At 38.2% G+C, this 22,500-nt stretch overlaps 1 protein-coding gene and 1 pseudogene across 1 annotated transcript in view; one reads left to right on the forward strand and one right to left on the reverse strand.

The window, feature by feature from the left end:
* LOC122350266 (protein DGCR6-like) overlaps positions 1-4,420 on the reverse strand; it is a 7,783-nt gene extending 3,363 nt beyond the window's left edge. The window contains exons 1-4 of the mRNA XM_043246612.1: positions 4,262-4,420; positions 3,278-3,451; positions 2,399-2,559; positions 559-659 (exon numbers count right to left, since the gene is read on the reverse strand). Coding sequence (XP_043102547.1) covers positions 559-659; positions 2,399-2,559; positions 3,278-3,387 — 372 coding nt within the window. The 5' untranslated portion in view covers positions 3,388-3,451; positions 4,262-4,420. The remainder of the gene's footprint in view (positions 1-558; positions 660-2,398; positions 2,560-3,277; positions 3,452-4,261) is intronic.
* A 9,843-nt stretch (positions 4,421-14,263) lies between these two features.
* Positions 14,264-22,500, forward strand: part of LOC122350656 — a 24,801-nt pseudogene continuing 16,564 nt past the window's right edge.

The raw sequence follows: 22,500 nt of genomic DNA on the forward strand, positions 1-22,500 counted from the left end.
TTAGGTCTGCCACGGATAAATAAACGACATTAAAACCGTCAGCAAGTCCCTGTTTTAATAAACGACTCATTGAATCATTCAGATCGAACGACTCGTTCAAAACAGCTGATTCAATAGAACCGAATCTATCCGAACTGCCCGCTGAATCGCTGGCTCATTCGACTCGTTCAAAAAAAAGAGAAAAGTACATTGCTTGTGCAATTAATATAAAATATAATCATACATGGATATATTTTCTTTCTAACGGTCATGCAATGAACGTCTTTGAACTCTAAAGATGTTTTTTCGGTCACAAATACACTGCGTCAGGAGAAAGTCCTACGAGTTAAATTGTAAATTCCTGGCTTTTTGCAAAGCTTCTTAAAGCACACTTGGCCAAACGCTGTAAACGATCAGAAGTAGAGCATTTTAACATTTTATTTGCACTATACATTCTATAGCACACACAAACTGAATGGTGGTTTTACAGAAGGGATGCTTCTTATCATTTCCCTTCATCCAGGAGGATGCCGTCCCCTCGGTTCAATCCCTGGCTCTAGGAAAACACAGTCTCCGTACCTCAGTCTCCGCTCTCTGGTTGCTTTTCACAACGGACAGATTGTGAGACTTGCACATCTGCAGAGCCTGCTTGTGCTTCCGAACCAAATCCTGCTTGAGAGCTGAAACACACACACACACACACACACACACACAGTCAACAGCTTGCAGCGTTCAGCAGGGCCTGAAACCTTCACACACACTCAAACACACTCACACACACACTCACACACACTCACACACACTCACACACACACACACACACACACACACACACACACACACACACACACACACACACACACACACACACACACACACACAGTCAACAGCTTGCAGCATTCAGCGCGGCCTGAAACCCTCACACACACTCACAATCACACACACACACACTCACACACACACACTCACGCACACACACACACACACACACACACACACACACTCACACACACACACAAGACGCACACCTGCACACGCACGCATGCACTCACACACTGCACGCACTCACACGCGCACTCACTCACACACTGCGCACACTCACACGCGCACTCACACACACACTCACACACACACACACACACCTGCACACACGCACTTCACACACATTAACGCACTGCACACACACACTCACACACACACACACACACACACACGCACACACACACTCACGCACACACACACTCACGCACACACACACGCACACACACCACACACTCATGCACACACTCACACACTCGCACACTCACACACTCACACACACACGCACACACACACACACAGTCAACAGCTTGCAGCATTCAGCGCGGCCTGAAACCCTCACACACACTCACAATCACACACACACACTCACACACACACACAGTCACGCACACACACACGCTGCACGCACACACAGTCAACAGCTCGCAGCACTCACACGCGCACTCTCGCACACACGCACTCACACACACCCACACACACACACACACTTCACACACACACACACTCACACACACACTCACACACACACTCACGCACACACACTCACGCACACACTCACACACACACACACCACGCTCGCTCATGCACACACTCACACACTCGCACACTCAAACACACTCAGACTCACTCACAAACACACTCACACACGCACACACACACACACTCACGCACACATTCACACCTTCGCTCACGCACACACTCGCACTCACAAACACACTCAGACTCACTCACACAAACACACTCACACGCGCACACACACACACTCAAACACACTCACACAAACTCACACACACACACGCACACACAGTCAACAGCTTGCAGCGTTCAGCGCGGCCTGAAACCCTCACACACAATCACACACACACACACACACTCAAACACACTCACACACACTCACAAACACTCACTCACACACACACACACTCACTCATGCACACACACACTCACGCACACACACACACACACACACACACAGTCACTCACGCACACACACACACACTCACACACACACACACACACACACACGCACTCACACACACACACTCACACACACGCACTCACACACACGCACTCACACACACGCACTCACACTCACGCACACACACTCACGCACACACACTCACGCACACACACACACAGTCACTCACGCACACACACACACACACACACTCACTCACATTCGCACACACTCACACACGCTCGCTCGCGCACTCGCACACTCAAACACACTCAGACTCACACACACTCAGACTCACTCACACACGCTCACTCACACACGCTCGCGCACACACGCTCGCGCACACACGCTCGCGCACACACACTCGCACACACACTCGCACACACTCGCACACACACTCACACACACACACTCACACACCTCTGTGCTCGCTGTGTAGTTTCTGTCTCTGGTTGTAGAGGTTCTTCTCCGTCAGGTGCTGAATGTCCAGCAGTCCTTGCACTATTTCGTACACCGTCCCGTCGATGAGCGCTTGGGCCAGATCACTGAGAGTGGTGTAGGACAGACGCTGCTGGAACGAGCTGAGACAGATCACATGCTTTTAGCAAAACCCACAAGTTTTTACATAATAAATAAAACGCAAACAAGTAGATCGAATAGAAAAGGAACAGAGGACACTAGCGTTACAGGCTCTATTTTTTAAATAAAGAGTAAAGAGTGTTTTCTTTTATGTATATATGCAGTAAATATGTATTTAAATGTCAATATTTATACTCTTGAATTCTGTATGATACATAAATACATTTAACGTAACACTTTCATTAATATTTACATGCATGTGTTTGTATTTATATATGTATATATATATACACAGACAATACAAGCCACGCACGTATATTACGGAAACAAGACTTTTATTTCGGATGCAATTCATCAAAAGTAATGGTTTGATGGTTATAATAGCAGAACATGTGGAAAATAACATGTGGAGTCAAACAGGTGTTTTATATAGACTGCTTTAAACACTCTATCAGCATGCAGCATTTCTATAGGCTTACAGCTGAATTCAACACAAGTCAGAAAAAACTATTTCACCGTAAAGCAAAACATCTTTTAATAGCCAGATATTTGTTCTTGTTTTAAATTCAGCTCAGTGTGCATCTCAAGTGAACGTATCTTGGATTAAGGATGTGGATGTGGCTATGCCTGTGATATTTTACGCCACGACTTCATGAATTTAAGGCTGTCTTTGCCGTTTGTATTTTACGAGCGTGCTTGTTGTTGATGTTGTGTGCCGACCTGGGCAGGTCCTTCACGAGCGTCTGCAGCTCTGACAGCAGGTAATAGTGTCTCTCCTGCTGCCTGGCGGCATCCGACGGGTCGTCTCTCACGGCCGGGTACGTGTCCATCCCACACTCAGCCTGCACATCGTCAACAAAACAGGGGTCTTCTTAACGCCGCTCCAGCACGGGTCTGTTAGAAATACAGATGAAAAGAAATAAAACATCAGATGAAAAAGTTACACTAAAATTATTAAAACAAATAAATGTAACCTAAAATGTAAAGTGAAAATCATTAAAATTACCATATTAATGACCAATTTTGACTTTCCAAAAATATTTGTAAAAGTAATTACAAAATTAATTTAATATATATATAAAAAAATATATATATATATATATATATATATATATATATATATATATATATATATATATATATATGTGTGTGTGTGTGTGTATATATATATATATATATATATATATATATATATATATATATATATGTGTGTGTGTGTGTGTGTGTGTGTATATATATATATATATATATATATATATATATATATATATATACATTAAAGTAAAACAAAAATATACACAGTGTATATATATATATATATATATATATATATATACACTATTTTATAAAAAAGGTTAATTTAGGATAACAACTACATGTTATAATTATGGCTAGAAGTAATAAACATAAGTCTAAATTATTAACAGTAGTCACAAAATATGTGACTACTATAATTTATAAAAGAAAAGATTAACATAAACATAACCCCAAAATGTGCAAATAAATGAATGAATGAATAAGCCGCTGTAAAACTAGTAGAACCTGATATAAAGTCATAAGAAATGCAGGATAAAGGTACATGGAGTTCTACATATGTACTGCCTTTAAGAGAAAATACATCTTCGATATGAATCATGTGTTGATCGTTCATGTCTTCTCAGCTTTTAAGGTTAGGAAGAACTAAAAACTGAACCAAACTCTTACCCGCTTTATATCTCAGCCTCCTGAGAGGAAAATGTTGTGGTTTGATGCGTGTGGCGTTCAATAAGAGCGTACGTCTGCTGTTTATGATGTATAATAACAAATCTCACACATTCAAGAGACTATTGTTTTGAACCGTGCGTGCATGTTTGCGCATGCGCATCAGCGGCGCCCGAGGTCCTTCAGCGCGCCGGGCTGGCCTTTCATATGCCTAGACGTTTTCTCGTATGGAGTGTACACACAGTTTATAATGTGTGTGGTTTAATTAATATTTGTTAAAGTCATCTTTTTTTTTAGCTAAACTTTATTTATGCTGCTCTTATTTCGTATGGTTTATTGCATTAATCATCGTCTTTGTCTTTTCTCATGGTTTTTAAATGTTGTATATATATATATTTATTATATATTAATTTATTTATTAATATATATATATATATATATATATATATATATATATATATATATACATATATATATATATATATATATATATATATATTAATATTTATTAATATATATTAATTACTTTATTCTTCCTAATCATTTATTATGTCTGTTATTTCGTATTTGTCATTTATTTGTATTTATTTTACATAGCGCAGCTCTTAGTTCTTCTGTTTTATTGCATTAATCCTTCTTTCTTTTAAAAAAATATTTAAAATATTTAAAAATAGAAAAAATATTTAAAATAATTTTAAAATCTAATAATAACAATAATAATAATAAAGAATTACTGTTATCGCCTACTCTAGCCTGTTAGTTATGGAATAATAAATTGTACTCTGTGTTAGTTTAGTGAATTATGTATAGATAAACATTTATATATGTTTACATAATAATACACACACACACACACACACACACACACACACACACTTAGATGCATGCATATATTCTATATTAAATATATTTATCAAATATAAATCATGCAAATGCCTACAAAAATTTTCTAAATATATTCTGTGTATTAATATATAAATACATACATAATAATTAAACACAGTGTACACGCATATGTTACATAAACAAAAATATATATTTATATTTACACACACTTAGATGCATGTATATATTCTATATTAAATACATTTATATAAAATATAAATTATATAAACATAAATATATTAATGTAAATACATAATAACATTTTCCCAAACTATTCTGTGTATGAATATATAAATATATACATAATAAAGACAGTGCACACACATATATTACATTAAAAAAAAAAAAATATATATATATATATATATATATATATATATATATATATATATATATATATATATATATATAATATTTATTCATATAAATGCATTTAAACATTTTCTAAATATATTCTGTGTATTAATATATAAATACATACATAATAAAATACATACACACACACTTAGATGCATGTATATATTCTATATTAATACATTTATATCAAAATTTATATCAAATATAAATTATATAAACATAACTATATTCATGTAAATACATAATAACATTTTCTAAATATATTCTGTGTATTAATATATAAATACATACATAATAAAATACATACACACACACAGACAGATGCATGTATATGTGGACGGTCTTGCCTGGCGGCCTCTGCAATGCTTTGTGAACTCTGCACAATGGAGACAGTGTGTATAAATAGGGTTTCGCACGTTCGTTGAGAATAAACCATTCCACAGCAATGCTTCGTTAACTCTGCTCTGTTTATTCGAAAACAGCTCTTTCAATTCTGTTTCTTGAATTCTTTTTAACTTTGTGATCGTATAGTGTTTGTTTTAGATGTTAACAATTTCTTTATACGTGACACATTTTCAATTACTTATAAAGCACATGAGTAGAGATCCTAAATATAATACAGAGCAATACAATTAAACCGTATTATAAGTGAAACATCCCCACCTAGCGGAGAATTTGAGCAACACATTTTGAATCAAATAATTTAACAACTTTTAACAACATATTCAACAACATACCTGCACAATGGAGACAGTGTGTATAAATAGGGTTTCGCAGACGTTCGTTGAGAATAAACCATTCTACATAAAACACAACACACAAACAGATTACAATCGGCCTAAGTAATATAATCTCGTTATAACTCGACATCAAGCAACACACTCGACGCCAAACATAACTCAACAGAGTCTCAACATGTTCATTGAGAGATAACGTCACTATAAAGCAAATATTTGTGTGATTTGAACACTTATTAATGGTAATTCTCAGACCGCGACACACGTGCAACTTACCCACAGCAATGCTTCGTTAACTCTGCTGTGGGCGGTCCCTACTCCACACGCTAAATTACATCCTGCACCGGGTAGATGGCGCTGTCCCCATTTATGCAGTAATTTTACATTTGCACTCCGTTACATGCACCCCCCTAAAATTATGCTAAACTGGGGAAGCGCCTATACAGTTAGAGAGCTTAACACCACAAGAACCAGAGAAAGGTAACAAAAGCAAGACAAAAAAATAGTTGTGAGAATGTCCTTGAAACACTTCAGTGTGAATGTCAATTACAAAATTCCTCCATAGGAAGTGTGCAAGTATGGACTGGTACCAAAATCCATGCAAAACACAGACTGAAGAGATGCCCTAAACACCTCTCTTTATATACACTATTCAAGGATTGAGAAGTCAACTTCTTAAGAAAGATCTCAGCTCAAAAATTACAATTCAACTTGTAACCATGAAAATTACCCATGAAAAGGTTTTTCACCACATCAAAAGAGAAATCACTGAAGGTGATGAATCATGCACAAACTGATTATTCATCTCACAGATCAATCTTTGTGGAGGTTTAATGGTCCTACCAGCTCTAGTTCTAATTGCGTCTGTGGGAATGAGTTCTGGTTGAGTACAAATTACAGGGTCAACTGTATCCAGAACAGGGTTATTGTCTACTTGTGAAGGTGGAAAAACTGGCATAGTCGAAGAGTGCTGTGAGGAACTCTGGCCTAACTCTTCATCAGGGACTAGTTTGTCATTCAACACATGTTGAAGGTCACTTCCTGTTCAGTGGATACTGAGCTGTTACAGGTATCAGAGTCTGCTTTGAATTGGAATTCTGAACATCCAAAGAACACTGAACTCCGGACAAGGCACTTGAGTTACTGTCATTTTCGGGGCAGTTGGGCTGATCAGACTGCATAACCCAGTGAGCCGTTCTTGTATCATTGTCAGGATGATCAGGCAAGTCTGAGGTCAAATCAGTTGAATGAGATGGTAAATCAACTTCATCGTTGTACAGAAAGTTAACAGGTAGTAAAAGGTTCCTGTGCACAATCTTTTCTCTGTCCGTTTCTGTGTCTTTTATCCGATAGACATTTATTGGTGATCTCACAGACATCACTTCGTAGAGGTTTGACTCCCACTTATCTGCGATTTTTCTTTTCCACGCTCTCCACGATTCGCCAAAAAGGACTCTGTCACCGACAGTCAAAGGTGATCCTTTTACTTTCCGATTGTAGATTCTTGCATGACGAGCTTGCTCAGTAGAACTGTGCTTCTGTGCAATTTTTGCAGCTTCGCCGAGGTCACATTTAAGCTTGGATACGAAATCTGAATACTTCACAACAGTATCATCTCTGAGAACATGCTGGAACATCACATCGATGGGAAGACGTGGGACTCTCCCGAACATTAAATAGAAAGGCGCAAAGCCTGTGGTCTCGTGAACGGTGCAGTTATAACAGAAAGTCAGCATCTGCAAAGACTGTGGCCACTTGGCTTTGGACTGAAGAGGTAAGGATCTTATCATGTTCCCTAAGGTTCTGTTGAAGCGTTCCGTGATTCCGTTCCCCATTGGGTGGTAGGGGGTGGTGTGTGATTTCTTAACACCTGCCATATCCAGCAACTCCTTCATCAATTTGCTCTCAAAGCTCGGGCCTTGATCCGAATGCACACGCATCGGGAATCCGTAAACACAGAAGAGACCGTTCCATAATCGATGAGCAACCTGCAGCTGCGGACTGGTTCTTACAGGAAAAGCGTAGGCCATTTTGGTGAAATGGTCTGTTGCTACAAGAACATCCACGCTCCTGTTATCACCCTGCTCCGCTGTCCAGAAATCGATGCAGATGAGTTCCATCGGCTCAGAGGTGTGAATGTTCTCAAGAGGTGCACGATCTCTTGGTTCAGGGTCTTGCCTACGAGACACCGCATACAGTTTTCACATAATTTGCTATGTCGCGTTGCATACCTGTCCAGAAAAACCTTTGTCTGGCCAACGAGAGTGTCCTGGAGCGACCTTGATGACCAGCCGCATCATGCAGACCATGAAGCACTTGTTGTTTCAGAGTATCTGGAGCAGCGAATTGATACAGCTTTTTGTTCATATGATTGTCTCTTTTAACTCTGAAAAGCATGCCATCTCTGATGTTAAGTTTATTCCAATGCCTAAGAAGCCTTATGACAGGACGAGGCTCATTAGCACGTTCATGTTTGTCAGAGGCGTCTGTGTCGTTGAACATAAAAGAGAGCTCTGCTCACAGTGTCATCCTGTTCTTGTGCAGCTGACAGAGTGCTTGCAGTGAGTGCCGTAGTCTGGTCCATATTGAAGAAGTGTGGAATGGATTCCACGCCCATCATCTGTCCTACACCGCCAGAACAATGTGCGTCCAATACTGCAGCTACATCCTGCGAACTCAAAGCACCTGGGGACGTTAGACATTGGCCACTAACTCCAGCTGTATCAGAGGGATCATCAGCAGAACTTAATGCTTGACAGTTTGTGGTAAGACGGAAAGAATCTTGGACGACTTGATCTACAACTCCATTAACCTGATTGAGCAAAGAGTGGTAAGGTTCTGTGACAAGTCGATGACTTACACTTGACTGGACGAAAGGCTCCCTGCTCAGGGCGTCAGCGACAATGTTCTTAGAGCCAGGTACGTATTTAAGGTCAAAGCTGAAAGAGGCTAATTTAGCAACCCAGCGTTGCTCACATGCATCAAGGCGTGGCTTGGTGAGTATGTAAGTGAGGGGATTATTGTCCGTCCAAGCTGTAAAATGACGGCCCTTCAACCAATAATGGAACTTGTCGCATATCGCCCACTTGAGCGCAAGGAATTCTAGCCTGTGAGCCGGGTAATTCATCTGGGAACGAGACAACGTCTTGCTAGCAAATGCCACGGGCCTAGCTATAGTGCCACCCTCAGGAATCTGAGAAACAACAGCTCCCAAGCCGTCAAACGAGGCATCTATAGATAATATGAATTCACGGTTAAAGTCAGGGTGTGCTAGCGTTACGCTTGTGAGAAGATCCTCTTTCAAGGTGTCAAATGAATCCTGGCATTTGTCAGTCCAGTCTGTAGGTGCGAGCTTGGTGCACATAGCTTTTGAGCTAAGCTTCCTTCTCCTCCCTCTAGAGCCTCTCGTGTCAGTCTTTGAGATGAGATCGAATAAAGGCTTGGCTTTGGCAGAACATCGCTCTATAAAATGTTGGTAGTATAATACCATGCCTAAGAAAGATCTAATTTTCTTGTGGCACGGAGTAGCTCCATCAGAATCCATCAAGTTAACTGCTTTAACATCTGTGATGGCCTTTATTTTCCCAGGGTCTGTTTTGACGCCATCTTCACAAATGACATGGCCAAGAAACTTAACAGATTTTCTCAAGAAATGGCACTTTTTAGGAGAGAGCTTGAGATTATGGGCTTTGAGTCTTGAAAACACCATCTCCAGCCTTTCAAGAGCAACCTGCTCGTTGGGGGCAAAGACCATGAGATCATCGAGATAACAAAGTAAGCTTGTGAAGTTCTTATCACCAAAGATTGACATCATCATGCGCATGAATGTAGCTGGACTGTTGCAAAGGCCTTGGGGCATCCTGTTATATTCATGCAGCCCAAATGGTGAAGAGAAAGCAGTATATTTCCTATCGTCCTCATGCAAAGGAACATTATAGAAGCCTGAGGTAAGGTCCATAGTCGAGAAGTAAGCGTTTCCTCCAAGAGCAGCTAAAGCGTCTGACTGGTGTGGCAGAGGATGGGCATCTTTACAGTCCTGGCGTTCAGCCATCGAAAGTCAGTACAAATCCTCAAATCACCGTTCTTTTTCCACACCAGGACGAGGGGGGAGGCGTACTCACTGTTTGATTTTCTGATTATTCCTTTCTCTTCCATTTCATCCAGCGCTACTCTCAGCTTTTCATAATGTCCAGGCGGTACACGACGGTAGGGGAAGCGAAAGGGTCTGTCTGTCGTCGATTAGGCGGATCCGATGTACAAAATCTTTGGCTTCGCCACAGTCCATTTGTTCCTCGAAAATATGGACTCATATTTCTTCACAAGATGGAGTAATTTCATCTTCCATGTTGAAAGGCACTTCACAAGCTGTTAGATCCAAGTCGTTCAATCCCAAATCATTCAAGGTCTGTACCATCTCGTCTTCAGATTCCTGGGAGCCATCATCATGTTGAAAGTGTTGAACTTGAGACTTAATATAGTCACTCTCTGGGAGATCTTCAACAGCGATGCAAGGAGAAACATCCGCAATCTTTGCATTTCTTCTCAATGTCAACACACTGTTTGTGGATTTATAACTTTCACAGGTATCCAGCCGTCACCCCATAAAGGTGTAATGACTCGACCCACCATGATCTGCTTAGGGCCACATTTGGATTGGGTAGGCTCCACCAATACTGTACTACCCACAGACATCACAGAGTTGACGGGAAGCTTGCCCCATACAAGGTGTTCAGTTTGGGGTTGAAGCGTGACACAGTGCTTGAGTTTAACAGTACCAACTTTCTCAGGTACGTGATCACCTCTCCATCGCTGTGTATTGGACAGCAAGGAAATGAACTCTAAACACTCCTTTTGTCCATCACCGCTTGGTAGTGAAATCAATTTCCAGTAGTCATCTGTATTTTTCAGAATAGTCAGCAGGCTCTTGATGACGTTGCTGCCCAAGATCATCTCATCAGTCTGGCCTGGAACAATCAGCACAGGTACTATCATTTTACATCCGTAGACACAGATGGACAAATCATACATTGCCGTTGGTGTGACACGATGACCACCACATCCAATAATCACAACATCATCGGCAAAACTCTTTGACAATGTAGAAGCACTTGCTAGCAGCTTAGCTTCAGCTGCCTCACTGAGAGTGCACGCCATTGAGCCACTGTCGAGTAATGCAGTGAAAGACGGACCATTTTCCACAGATACAGCAGTGTAGAATAACGAATCGGCTCTAGGAACTCGTTGTATCCCCTTGAAATACAGCTGTTTTCTCAGGTGAGACACTGGATTTGTTCTTCTCAAAAATAGACTCATAATCTTGTGTGGCAAACATTGGAGGATTATCAGTTTGGTCTGCACTAACCTCCTTTACGCACAGACCTGTCAGTTTTCCTGATGAGGCTGAGGTGACCGTCTCCACCTAGGGCAGGACCGTCTGGAATGACCTGGTGACTGACACTGAAAGCATAGCCGATGCTCACGACAATGAGTTAAGGCAGAGTGGGAAGCGTCGTCGCAGATAGAACATGGCAAGGCATCAAAACCTTCAATCCTAGGAAGTCTGCTGTAAGGCTGCTGTTTAGGACAGGACTGAGTTCTGTTAGTATTGGTTAGCAGGACCTTTTCAAGCATGTCGATGACCTTTTCAAGAGCAGATAAATCTGGACTTTTCTGTTGTTCGCACATTGAAGGAGCAGGCGCTGGAACTGAATTAACATCAATCTTGTTAACCGAAACTCTTTCACTGTGGCTGCGATGCACTGTACTGGTGGCTTTGAACGATAAGTCAGATTGATAGTCATTAAGGACGGCCTGAACTTCATGGGCTGACCACTTGTCAATCGGCTTGGATCTGAAGGTCAAGGCTAAGTCTTTACTTGGGCAGTGTCTGATAAACATGTGAACTATTTCCACATGGGGCTTGTCAAGTGTTTTACCTTGCTCTCGCAGGCATTCAGAGGCAACATCCGCTGCTTTGTTGAGTCTCAACCAGTAGTCGTGATGGGTTTTCATCCTCTTCAGGTAAGGTAGTATAAAAGTCGGCAAGAGGAACTGGAGAGTAATGATTAGAGCTGAAATGTTTGCGAAGCAGGCTGTAAACGGAATTTGGGCAGACAGCAATTGCAGAATCACAATTTCTGATCCAGAACTTGACTACATCTTTTGCTTTACCACGAAGGTGTACTAGGATTTCTTCCACATGTTCATCAGCACTCATACTGCTCTTTTTAACAAATGTCTTCATGAGATCCTCCCATTCCTCAATTACAATCGTGTCAGAGCTATCCCCTCTGAAGGAAGGCGGCTCCTTGACTTTCCTGTGCTGAATCACTTGGTTTTGAGACACATTTAACATGCTTGAAGGTTGAGTAGTCCTATCATCAGTGTGCTGTTTACTTGGTGTGTCAGTGTCTAAGCTATAAGGACTGAGATGAGACATAATGTTGTCTGCTAATTGTTGGCCAATCTGATGAACAATTGAAGTCATCTGCCCTAACATGTCATGCACGCTATCACTGTTAGGTGTTGAAGCGCAGGCTGCTCTGTGATTGACATCTGACTGTGTGTCATCATACTCTCTGCCAGGCCTACAACTATCGTCAGCACTGGGACTGTTCATTGAAAGGGAATTGGAAACCCTAAAACCCCTCTACCTCTGCCTACTGGACCAGGAGTACATTGGTCAGGTAAAAACCGTTTACTATTACTCATCATAGGCAGCAAAGTTTTCAAAAAAAAAAAAAAAAAAAAAAAAAAAAAGAGTACATACACATGCAAAAATTAATTCAATATAGATGAGCAGAGCAAGAAGCCGAAAAGGATAAAGCGAGTGAGTCCCTTGATTTGAAAGGCTGTGGACTGATGATGAACTGTTCCAACGATGATGAATGCTTAAAGTCCGTAAGAGTCAACACGGTGATCACGCTCAGCTTGCTTGAAGACACGACCCACGGCAACACAGCGGCATCACAACTTCACGGCACCAATGTGACGGTCTTGCCTGGGCGGCCTCTGCAATGCTTTGTGAACTCTGCACAATGGAGACAGTGTGTATAAATAGGGTTTCGCACGTTCGTTGAGAATAAACCATTCCACAGCAATGCTTCGTTAACTCTGCTCTGTTTATTCGAAAACAGCTCTTTCAATTCTGTTTCTTGAATTCTTTTTAACTTTGTGATCGTATAGTGTTTGTTTTAGATGTTAACAATTTCTTTATACGTGACACATTTTCAATTACTTATAAAGCACATGAGTAGAGATCCTAAATATAATACAGAGCAATACAATTAAACCGTATTATAAGTGAAACATCCCCACCTAGCGGAGAATTTGAGCAACACATTTTGAATCAAATAATTTAACAACTTTTAACAACATATTCAACAACATACCTGCACAATGGAGACAGTGTGTATAAATAGGAGTTTGCACGTTAGTTGAGAATAAACCATTCTACATAAAACACAACACACAAACAGATTACAATCGGCCTCGTAATATAATCTCGTTATAACTCGACATCAAGCAACACACTCGACGCCAAACATAACTCAACAGAGTCTCAACATGTTCATTGAGAGATAACGTCACTATAAAGCAAATATTTGTGTGATTTGAACACTTATTAATGGTAATTCTCAGACCGCGACACACGTGCAACTTACCCACAGCAATGCTTCGTTAACTCTGCTGTGGGCGGTCCCTACTCCACACGCTAAATTACATCCTGCACCGGGTAGATGGCGCTGTCCCCATTTATGCAGTAATTTTACATTTGCACTCCGTTATATATATATATATATATATATATATATATATATATATATATATATATATATATATATATATATTCTATATTAATACATTTATATCAAATATAAATGATATAAACATGACTCTATTCATGTAAATACATATATGTTCTGTGTATTAAGATATCGCTTCCTTTTCAGAGAAGGCGGGCGAGGTTTCTATGGTTACGCTGCACGGCGCGTCTCTCATCAGCGGATGTCGCTGTTCACTCGGCTTCTCGTCAGCATCAGCATCTCATCCTCACCTGAGAACAGACACGGGGGCATCACGACTCGCATCACGCCCGGTATAATAACCGCAGAAATATAATCACGCCACAGAGGATGAGACGGGTCGATGGATCCGGACCAGGCGATGGAGGTCGGTTCGGGGTCTGCTCTTTCATGACGTTCCCCGGAGCAGCCCGGACCTGAAGCTCTGATCCAGACCTGGAAGATCTTCAGTGACATGAGGCTGATCATGGCCAGAAACACTTCTCTCTACTTTCGGATCGTCGAGGGACGGAACCTGCCCGCGAAAGACGTGTGAGTTCCCGCAGAGCTAAAACGACGACGGTGTTATTTTCACGATGGGGCTTTCGTGTAGAGAAAGCGTTCAGAACGTTCCAGGATTGTGCGTTTAATGTCACCTGAACGCTACGAAACAACGTTTAAACCTGTTAAACGCTAACGAAAGCAGAAAGCGCTGGATGAACGTGTTGTTCACAGAACTTTTCTTTTTTAAAGACAGAGAAAACGTTTCCTTTTACAGAACGTTCCATTTAAAAATGTTATGGAACGTTCGTTTTTAATGTCTTAAAACGTTACGAGCATTACGTTCTGTTAATGATAGTGATGTCAGACGATTCATCGCAAACGAAAAAGTTTTTTTACACTCATTTATAAACGCAAACACATGCATGTATTTAATAAATATGCGATGTTTATATAGTATTTATATTTATGCAAACATATGCATGCATGTGTTCTATTCTGGATGCAATCTCCCTCTTGTAGATGATTGTTGCAGAATTCTCTGATCATTTAGGGAACCTTGCCGGAACGTTCTGAGAATGTTCTCTAGTGTTTGATCTAGTACTCTGGAGTCATGACGCTGTTGACTTGAAGATGATGTTTGTGTTTCTGTCAAGTTCTGGGACCAGTGATCCATACTGCATCGTCAAAGTTGATAATGAAGTCGTGGCCAGGTGAGTGTGTGTGTGTGTGTGTGTGTGTGTGTGTGTGTGTGTGTGTGTGTGTGTGTGTGTGTGTGTGTGTGTGTGTGTGTGTGTGTGTGTGTGTGTGTGTTAGTTTTTTACAATTCTAACCAAAATCATAGACAGAAGTCTGACATTTTGTATATATATATATATATATATATATATATATATATATATATATATATATATATATATATATATATTAATCTAATTATTTAATGAATTAACTAATTGATTATCAATTAAAATCATTTTTAAATAGGTAAAATTATATATATATATATATATATATATATATATATATATATATATATATATATATATATATATATATATATATATATAAATATATATATATATATATATATATATATATATATATATATATATATATATATATTTAAATAGTATAAATAAATATTATTATTTATATTAAACATTTTATTTGTATTTATAATGTGACAAACGTAAAGTAAAGGTGTTTTTAATTTTTTTATCATTTTGATACTATATATATATATATATATATATATATATATATATATATATATATATTTTTTTTTTTTTTTTTTTTTATTAAATATAAAAGCACACTAATGTTGCAAAAGATAGTTTGCATCTCTAAATAATTTAGCTCAGAATCAGCGCTGGCCCCGATTGTAAATAAAATACCAGTGTTTCTGTCATTTGAAGGATGCAAAAGCGCTTTCATTTACAGTTAATTTGTAGTCAGTCTAAAAAAATCCACGTCTCTAAACAAGTAGGCAATTCACTGCATTTGCTTCTGTTTTGAAAGCTCTATTAATCACCATAACAGTCTCTGATTTATTGATCGCATGCACCGTGATTAATGGTGTTGTACTGGTTATTGATGCGACGATGGGATGCATCACTGCCCTTCACAGCATCAGCTGGTTGCCATGGAGAACGCCTAACTAATGGCAGGCCCCTAGCAGAAGGATGCTGCGTGTGTGAAGGAGTCAGACGCTGTATTGTGATAGTTTGATGAACGGCACACCTGGTGTGGTGCATATTTAAAAGCCTTGCGTCTTTTGAAATGGAAATGATCAGGCCTCCCTTTGAGAAATTGGTTGAATTGATTGATTGTTTTCCATCCTCGTCACTTACGGCTGTTTAAATTGTTCTCTGTATCCAGGCAGACTTCTAATTCAGGCTCGGACGCGCGATTAAACTGTGTTTTCTGTGTCCCGTCCAGAACCGCCACCGTCTGGAAGAACCTGAACCCGTTCTGGGGCGAGGAATACACCCTTCACCTGCCCATGGGCTTCCATACGCTCACCTTTTACGTCATGGACGAAGACACCATCGGGTAACAGACTGCGTTTCAAACATCGCAGGAGTCAAAAATGCATGAGTAAACCGACAGAAAGCGTCACAAATCCGTTACAATGTTCTACACGAACATCACTTTACTTAAAATTGATCTCAGCTAATTCGTTTTTGGTACACTTGCGTTTTCTGCCGCTATTATGACAGTATTTAAAGGTTATTAAAACAAAAAAAAATGCACAAAATTTGACTAGCTTTTTTCGCCCAAAATATAACGTAATAACACTTTCAATATTTTATATTTAATATTTAAAACAGGTTAAAACGTCCGGTTTCTTGTTGCGATAAAACGTTAGCTCATGTTTAGTTTCGCTGCAGAGCATAAATAACGTAAAAATGTTTTTATTTTTATGCACTTTTATGCACCAAACGAGTTCGTTTCAATTGTAATAACACTTTTAATATTTTATATTTAATATTTAAAACAGGTTAAAACGTCCGTTTTCTTGTTGTAGTAAGAACGCTCATATTTCATTTGCTGCAGAGCATAGATAACATCAAAATAAATAGAGAAATTTTACACTTTTATCCACCAAACGAAGTTCGTTTCGGATTTGTAATAATACTTTCAATATTTTATATTTAATATTTAAAACAGTTTAAAATGTCCGTTTTCTTGTTGCGATAAAACGTTAACTCATATTTCGATTTCGCTGCAGAGCATAAATAACGTAAAGATGTTTAAATAGAAAAATTGTACACTTTTATGCACCAAACGAGCTTGTTTGAATTCATAATAATACTTTAAATATTTTATATTTAATATTTAAAACAATTTAAAACGTCCGTTTTCTTGTTGTCGTAAGAACGCTCATATTTCGTTCGCTGCACAGCATAGATAACATCGAAATAAACAGAGAAATTTTACACTTTTATCCACCAAACGAGTTCGTTTCGAATCCGATGCCCGCTACAGGTTTCAAAAAGCTGGCAAAGGAGCAAAAAAATTAAAATCCGCTGGGAGAATATCTAGCAACCGGTTAAATTAATTGACATCAGGTCTGTTACATAAAATGCTGTCTTAGAGTCTCTCAGAAGTAAAGAGGCTCTGTAATCTGTGAAAGATTGCGTAAAAAGGCTGGGGAATACTTCAGATCGTAAAGGTTCGCAAATCCCATCATCTACAGCGCTAACATCAGCAGAGGAGTCTGGAAAGACATCACTAAATGTGCCCAGGAATACTTCCAGAAACCACCGTCGGTAAACACAGTCTGAAACGCATATAAAGGTTTTAGAGCAACATATGCTCCCCTCCGGATGACGTCTATTTCAGGGAAGCCCTTGAACCTCTATCAGGCAAAATCTCAACCCCAAAACTCGTAACCTCGATGCCCAAATGTCTTCAGACTGTTTCGGAAAGAAGAGATGGAGATGAACGTGACCATAATTCTTTTTAAATGCTCTTAAAATTCGTCCAAAATTATTATTATTTTTTTCTTATTTTATCAATGTTAACGTTTCTCTGTTTCTTGTTGCGATTATAGCATTATTTAAACGTTACTAAAACATTTGTTTACCTTTAAAACGTCTTTTACCCAAAATATAACATTCTTTAATATTATTTACATTTACAAACAAACTTTATTTTTACGCAAAATATACAGTTATTTGAAAGCTTATTTATAATATTCGAAGAACACTAAAATGTGTTTCCCTCTCGTGACCAGAAGATTAACATTTACAAAAACACTTAAATGTCCTTGTTTGTTTTACTCAAAATATAATTATATATATATATATATATATATATATATATATATATATATATATTATAATTATGTATATTAATATATATATATATATATATATTTTATATATATATATATATATATATTTGAACAATTATTTGCAATATTAAAAAAAAGTTTCCAGTGTCTATATAGGTGTATATTGGTATATTGATGTTGCTATATGGTGCTGTAAAAAATGTTTTATACAACGTTTTTACAACTTTATTTTCAATATAATAATGCGTTATTTGAACATTACAGTTTCCTGTCGCGTTTAGAACGCTATTTTAAAAAGATTCTTAGAATGCTCGTCATATAACGTTGTAAGGATATTTTGAGAACGTTGTCATGTCACGAGAAGGTATATTAAATATGAATGAAGGCCAGTTTGCGCCGCACAGACAGGCCGCTGGAATTAGTGGGATTAGCGTTGATTGGAGTGTGTTTGCACCCGACTGGACGTGCTTCATCGGCACTCGTTGAACGCCTGAACAGTGTGACGACAAACTCTGACGCAATCAGACATGTCCGCCAACCGTTGCCATGGCGATGCGCGGGCATCACTTAAAGCGTGCTTCACCCACGGCCCTGAGTGACTCTCGAAGACATTACCGTTTCTTCATTTCTTCCAACAGCCGACTTTTGTCTGTTTCGGCTTAAATTGGTCTCGAGGTTATAACTCATTCACACAAACGACGGCTTCTGTGCTTCTCGTCTTTGTCTCTTCCGTTCGTTTCGCTTGTCTGTGTTTCCGTGAGTTGCTGGTTTGATTTTCTGACTCTCGTCTTGTTTTTCTCGCGCCGCAGTCACGATGACGTGATTGGCAAAATCTCCTGAGCAAAGATGTGATTGCGCTCAACACAAAGGTAAGAACAACCGCCTTCGCGAGCGAAGAATAACGAGTGTGCGGAAACAAATTTAACAAAATAAAACAGGAACCGAAACACGCCACGTCACGGTAAACCTGTAAAATTACATTTAAATTTAAACAATAAAAAAACTAAATGAGTACAAAAATATTTATGTAAAATAATAATTGTTATTTTATTTTTTTATTATTATTATTTCTATACAATATGAAATTAATATACAGTAATAATGTATATATATATATATATATATATATATATATATATATATATATATATATATATATTACTTTAATATTTATTTTACTGTTATAATCACTTTTATATTACTATTATGCTACTTTATTAATTTATTATTGTCACTTATATGCCAGTTTAGTTTATTTTTTTAAATTTATTACGTTTTTTAATTACTATTATGCCACAATTATTATAGTGGCTTATATATAATAATTATGACACTTTTGTTTGATTTATTTATATATTTATTATAATCACTTTTACATTAATATTTCTATTACTAAATGTATAAAATGACATTTTTAGTTAAGCTTCAGTTAATTTAGTACATTAAAATGCAACGAAAAAAGTGTGTGTGTGTATATATATATATATATATATATGTATATATATTCTCCTTTTTTATTTGAGTTAATGTTTATTTCAAGTTACAAAATTCTTTTGTTATGGTTTTAGTTTTAGTCAACTACGATAATCCAGATCACCATGGCAACAGGAACATTCACTGTATGCCAGAATCAGAGGGATATGTTGAGTTTTAACTATAAAACAAGTATTAAACTGAACGCGTGTGTTTAAAATCAGCGGTTCCGTTCACCCTGAAGTAAATCCCTGTGAGCTGTGAGTTATTACGGGCACATACGTGATGTAGGAGCGATGTTCTCCCAGCATGCACTTGCCCTGCATGATTCACCGCAGCCTGTCAGGACTGACTCACCCCTCACCCACGGGATCATGGGAAAACTCTCCGCACATTTACAAACACCAGATACGCATCAGTTTGTGCATAATATGCAGAAAGAGCTGAATTAAACTCTGCGCACGAGATACCGTATCCCACAATGCACTATGCCCGGACTGCAAATCATAGCACTACTTTTTTTGACACCTGTCTTTAACGATGCTGCCAAAAATGCAAAGAAGAATCAAAGCGTTGCATTTGCCATGCAATACATCTAAATAATGCATTAAAAGCGTGCTTCGATAAATCTTTAAATGCGCTTGATTCGGTTTTCAACTCAGAAATATTGAATATTAAAAATTGTATAAATGATTTAATATTTTTAAATCAATAGGAAACATCGAGTCTAGATAAGATTGACGCCAGGTTAACTAAAACCATTAAAATAAAATAAAAAAAACATAAAAAGGTAAACTGTCAAAACAACATTTCTTATTTTTATTGAGTTTAAGCTGATGTACTTAAGTGAAGCTGCAAAAAAATATGAAAAACTGCATGAACAAGACAAAAATTAAATGATATTTGCCAAACTGGAAATGAAAGGTTTGCATTGCATTGTGGGATCCATTATCTGCAGTGCATTCTGGTTATATACGGCATACCCTGGCAAATGCAAACATTAAATATGTGCATGGTTTACACTAAAAACACTGCATACTGCAAAATAAATATATATATATAAAATAGTGAATAGTATGCATCCTTTTCTAAACATATGCAATAGTGTTTTGTTCTAAAAAGTGAAGCTCTGAGTGATTCCTGCAGGTTTAGATAACTGGCTGAACCTGACGCGTGTGGATCCCGATGAAGAGGTTCAGGGGGAGATTCATCTGTCTCTGGAGCTGCACAGAGAAGCTCAGAGAAGCCGCCTGCGCTGCCACGTCATCGAGGCCCGGTGAGCACCCGCCTTGCGTAACAGAAACAGACAGATTTCACTCCTCTGTCATGAGTGTCCGTGCATCTGTGTGTGTTGGTGTGGTTGCAGGGATCTGGCTCAGCGCGTGACATTACCGGGACCTCTGATCCATTCACCAGAATCATCTACAACAACCTCAGCGCGCTGAGACATCGGTGAGATCTTCTGACTTCATCCACGCTACCAAACAGACAACACACACCGTTAAAGCTCTCTTTTGCATCTTTTGCATGTTCAAAACATTCAAAGTACACTTCCCTCCTTCTCCTTATATTGAGAAAAAAATGCAAAATCTTTTAATATATATATATATATATATGTATGTATATATATATATATATATATATATATATATATATATATATATATATATATATATATATATATTAATATATATATATATATATATATATATATATATATATATATATATATATATATAAAATGAGCTCCCATGCTTATCAAGTTTGCTGTGCAAAATATGTAATTATATATTAATATGACCATAGAATAATAAATAACAACAATAATCATCATCATCATCATCGTTTTTATTACTATTATTGTTATTATTATATGTATTACTATTACAAAATAAAATCAATATAGCAATATAATTGTAAAAAAATAGCATTTGAGGGCAAAATAATAATATAATAATAATAATATTTTTTACAGTACAGGCTTAATACGTTGTGCTTGTTTGCAGGGTTTGCCAAATTTTGTATTACATATCAATACGATTAATAATTATCATTATTATTATGATTACAAAACAAAATAAGAATCATTTATTAAATAAGAGCCTTTCACTGTTGAAAAATTAGATTTAGGAAAACTATAGTAATAACAATATTTATATTGTTCAGTACATCTGTAAGATTACGACGCTAATATTCCCGACTCGATATATTTAGTTTCGTATCGTTCCACAGTTTGGCCGGAAAATGTGTAATAATGATAATGCTAGATAAATACGAAACGATATAAGAGATGTGACTATTAAAATGAAAGTCGATGCATGATCTGTATGTGCTGCGTCTGTTTGATCAGATCATAAAGAAGACGCGCTTCCCGCACTGGGATGAGACGCTGGAGTTGAGTCTGGATGAAGGTGATGATGAAGATGATGACGATGGTGATGATGATGATGATGATGGGAGGGTGACGGTGGAGGTGTGGGACTGGGACATGGTGGGCAAGAACGACTTCCTGGGAAAGGTGAGCGTCAGTCGGCGTTAGTTTCAATCGTTTTAAAGAACTAGCTAAAAGTTCACAGGATGATGATGATGATGATGATGATGATGATGATGGTGTGTGTGTGTGTTTGTGTGTGTGTGCAGGTGGAGATCCCTCTGTCGTGTCTGCACCGATCTCCTCCGATGCAGGGCTGGTTTCGCTTGCTG

Source organism: Puntigrus tetrazona, chromosome 8 (genome assembly GCF_018831695.1).
Source record: "Puntigrus tetrazona isolate hp1 chromosome 8, ASM1883169v1, whole genome shotgun sequence".
Lineage (NCBI taxonomy): Eukaryota > Metazoa > Chordata > Actinopteri > Cypriniformes > Cyprinidae > Puntigrus > Puntigrus tetrazona.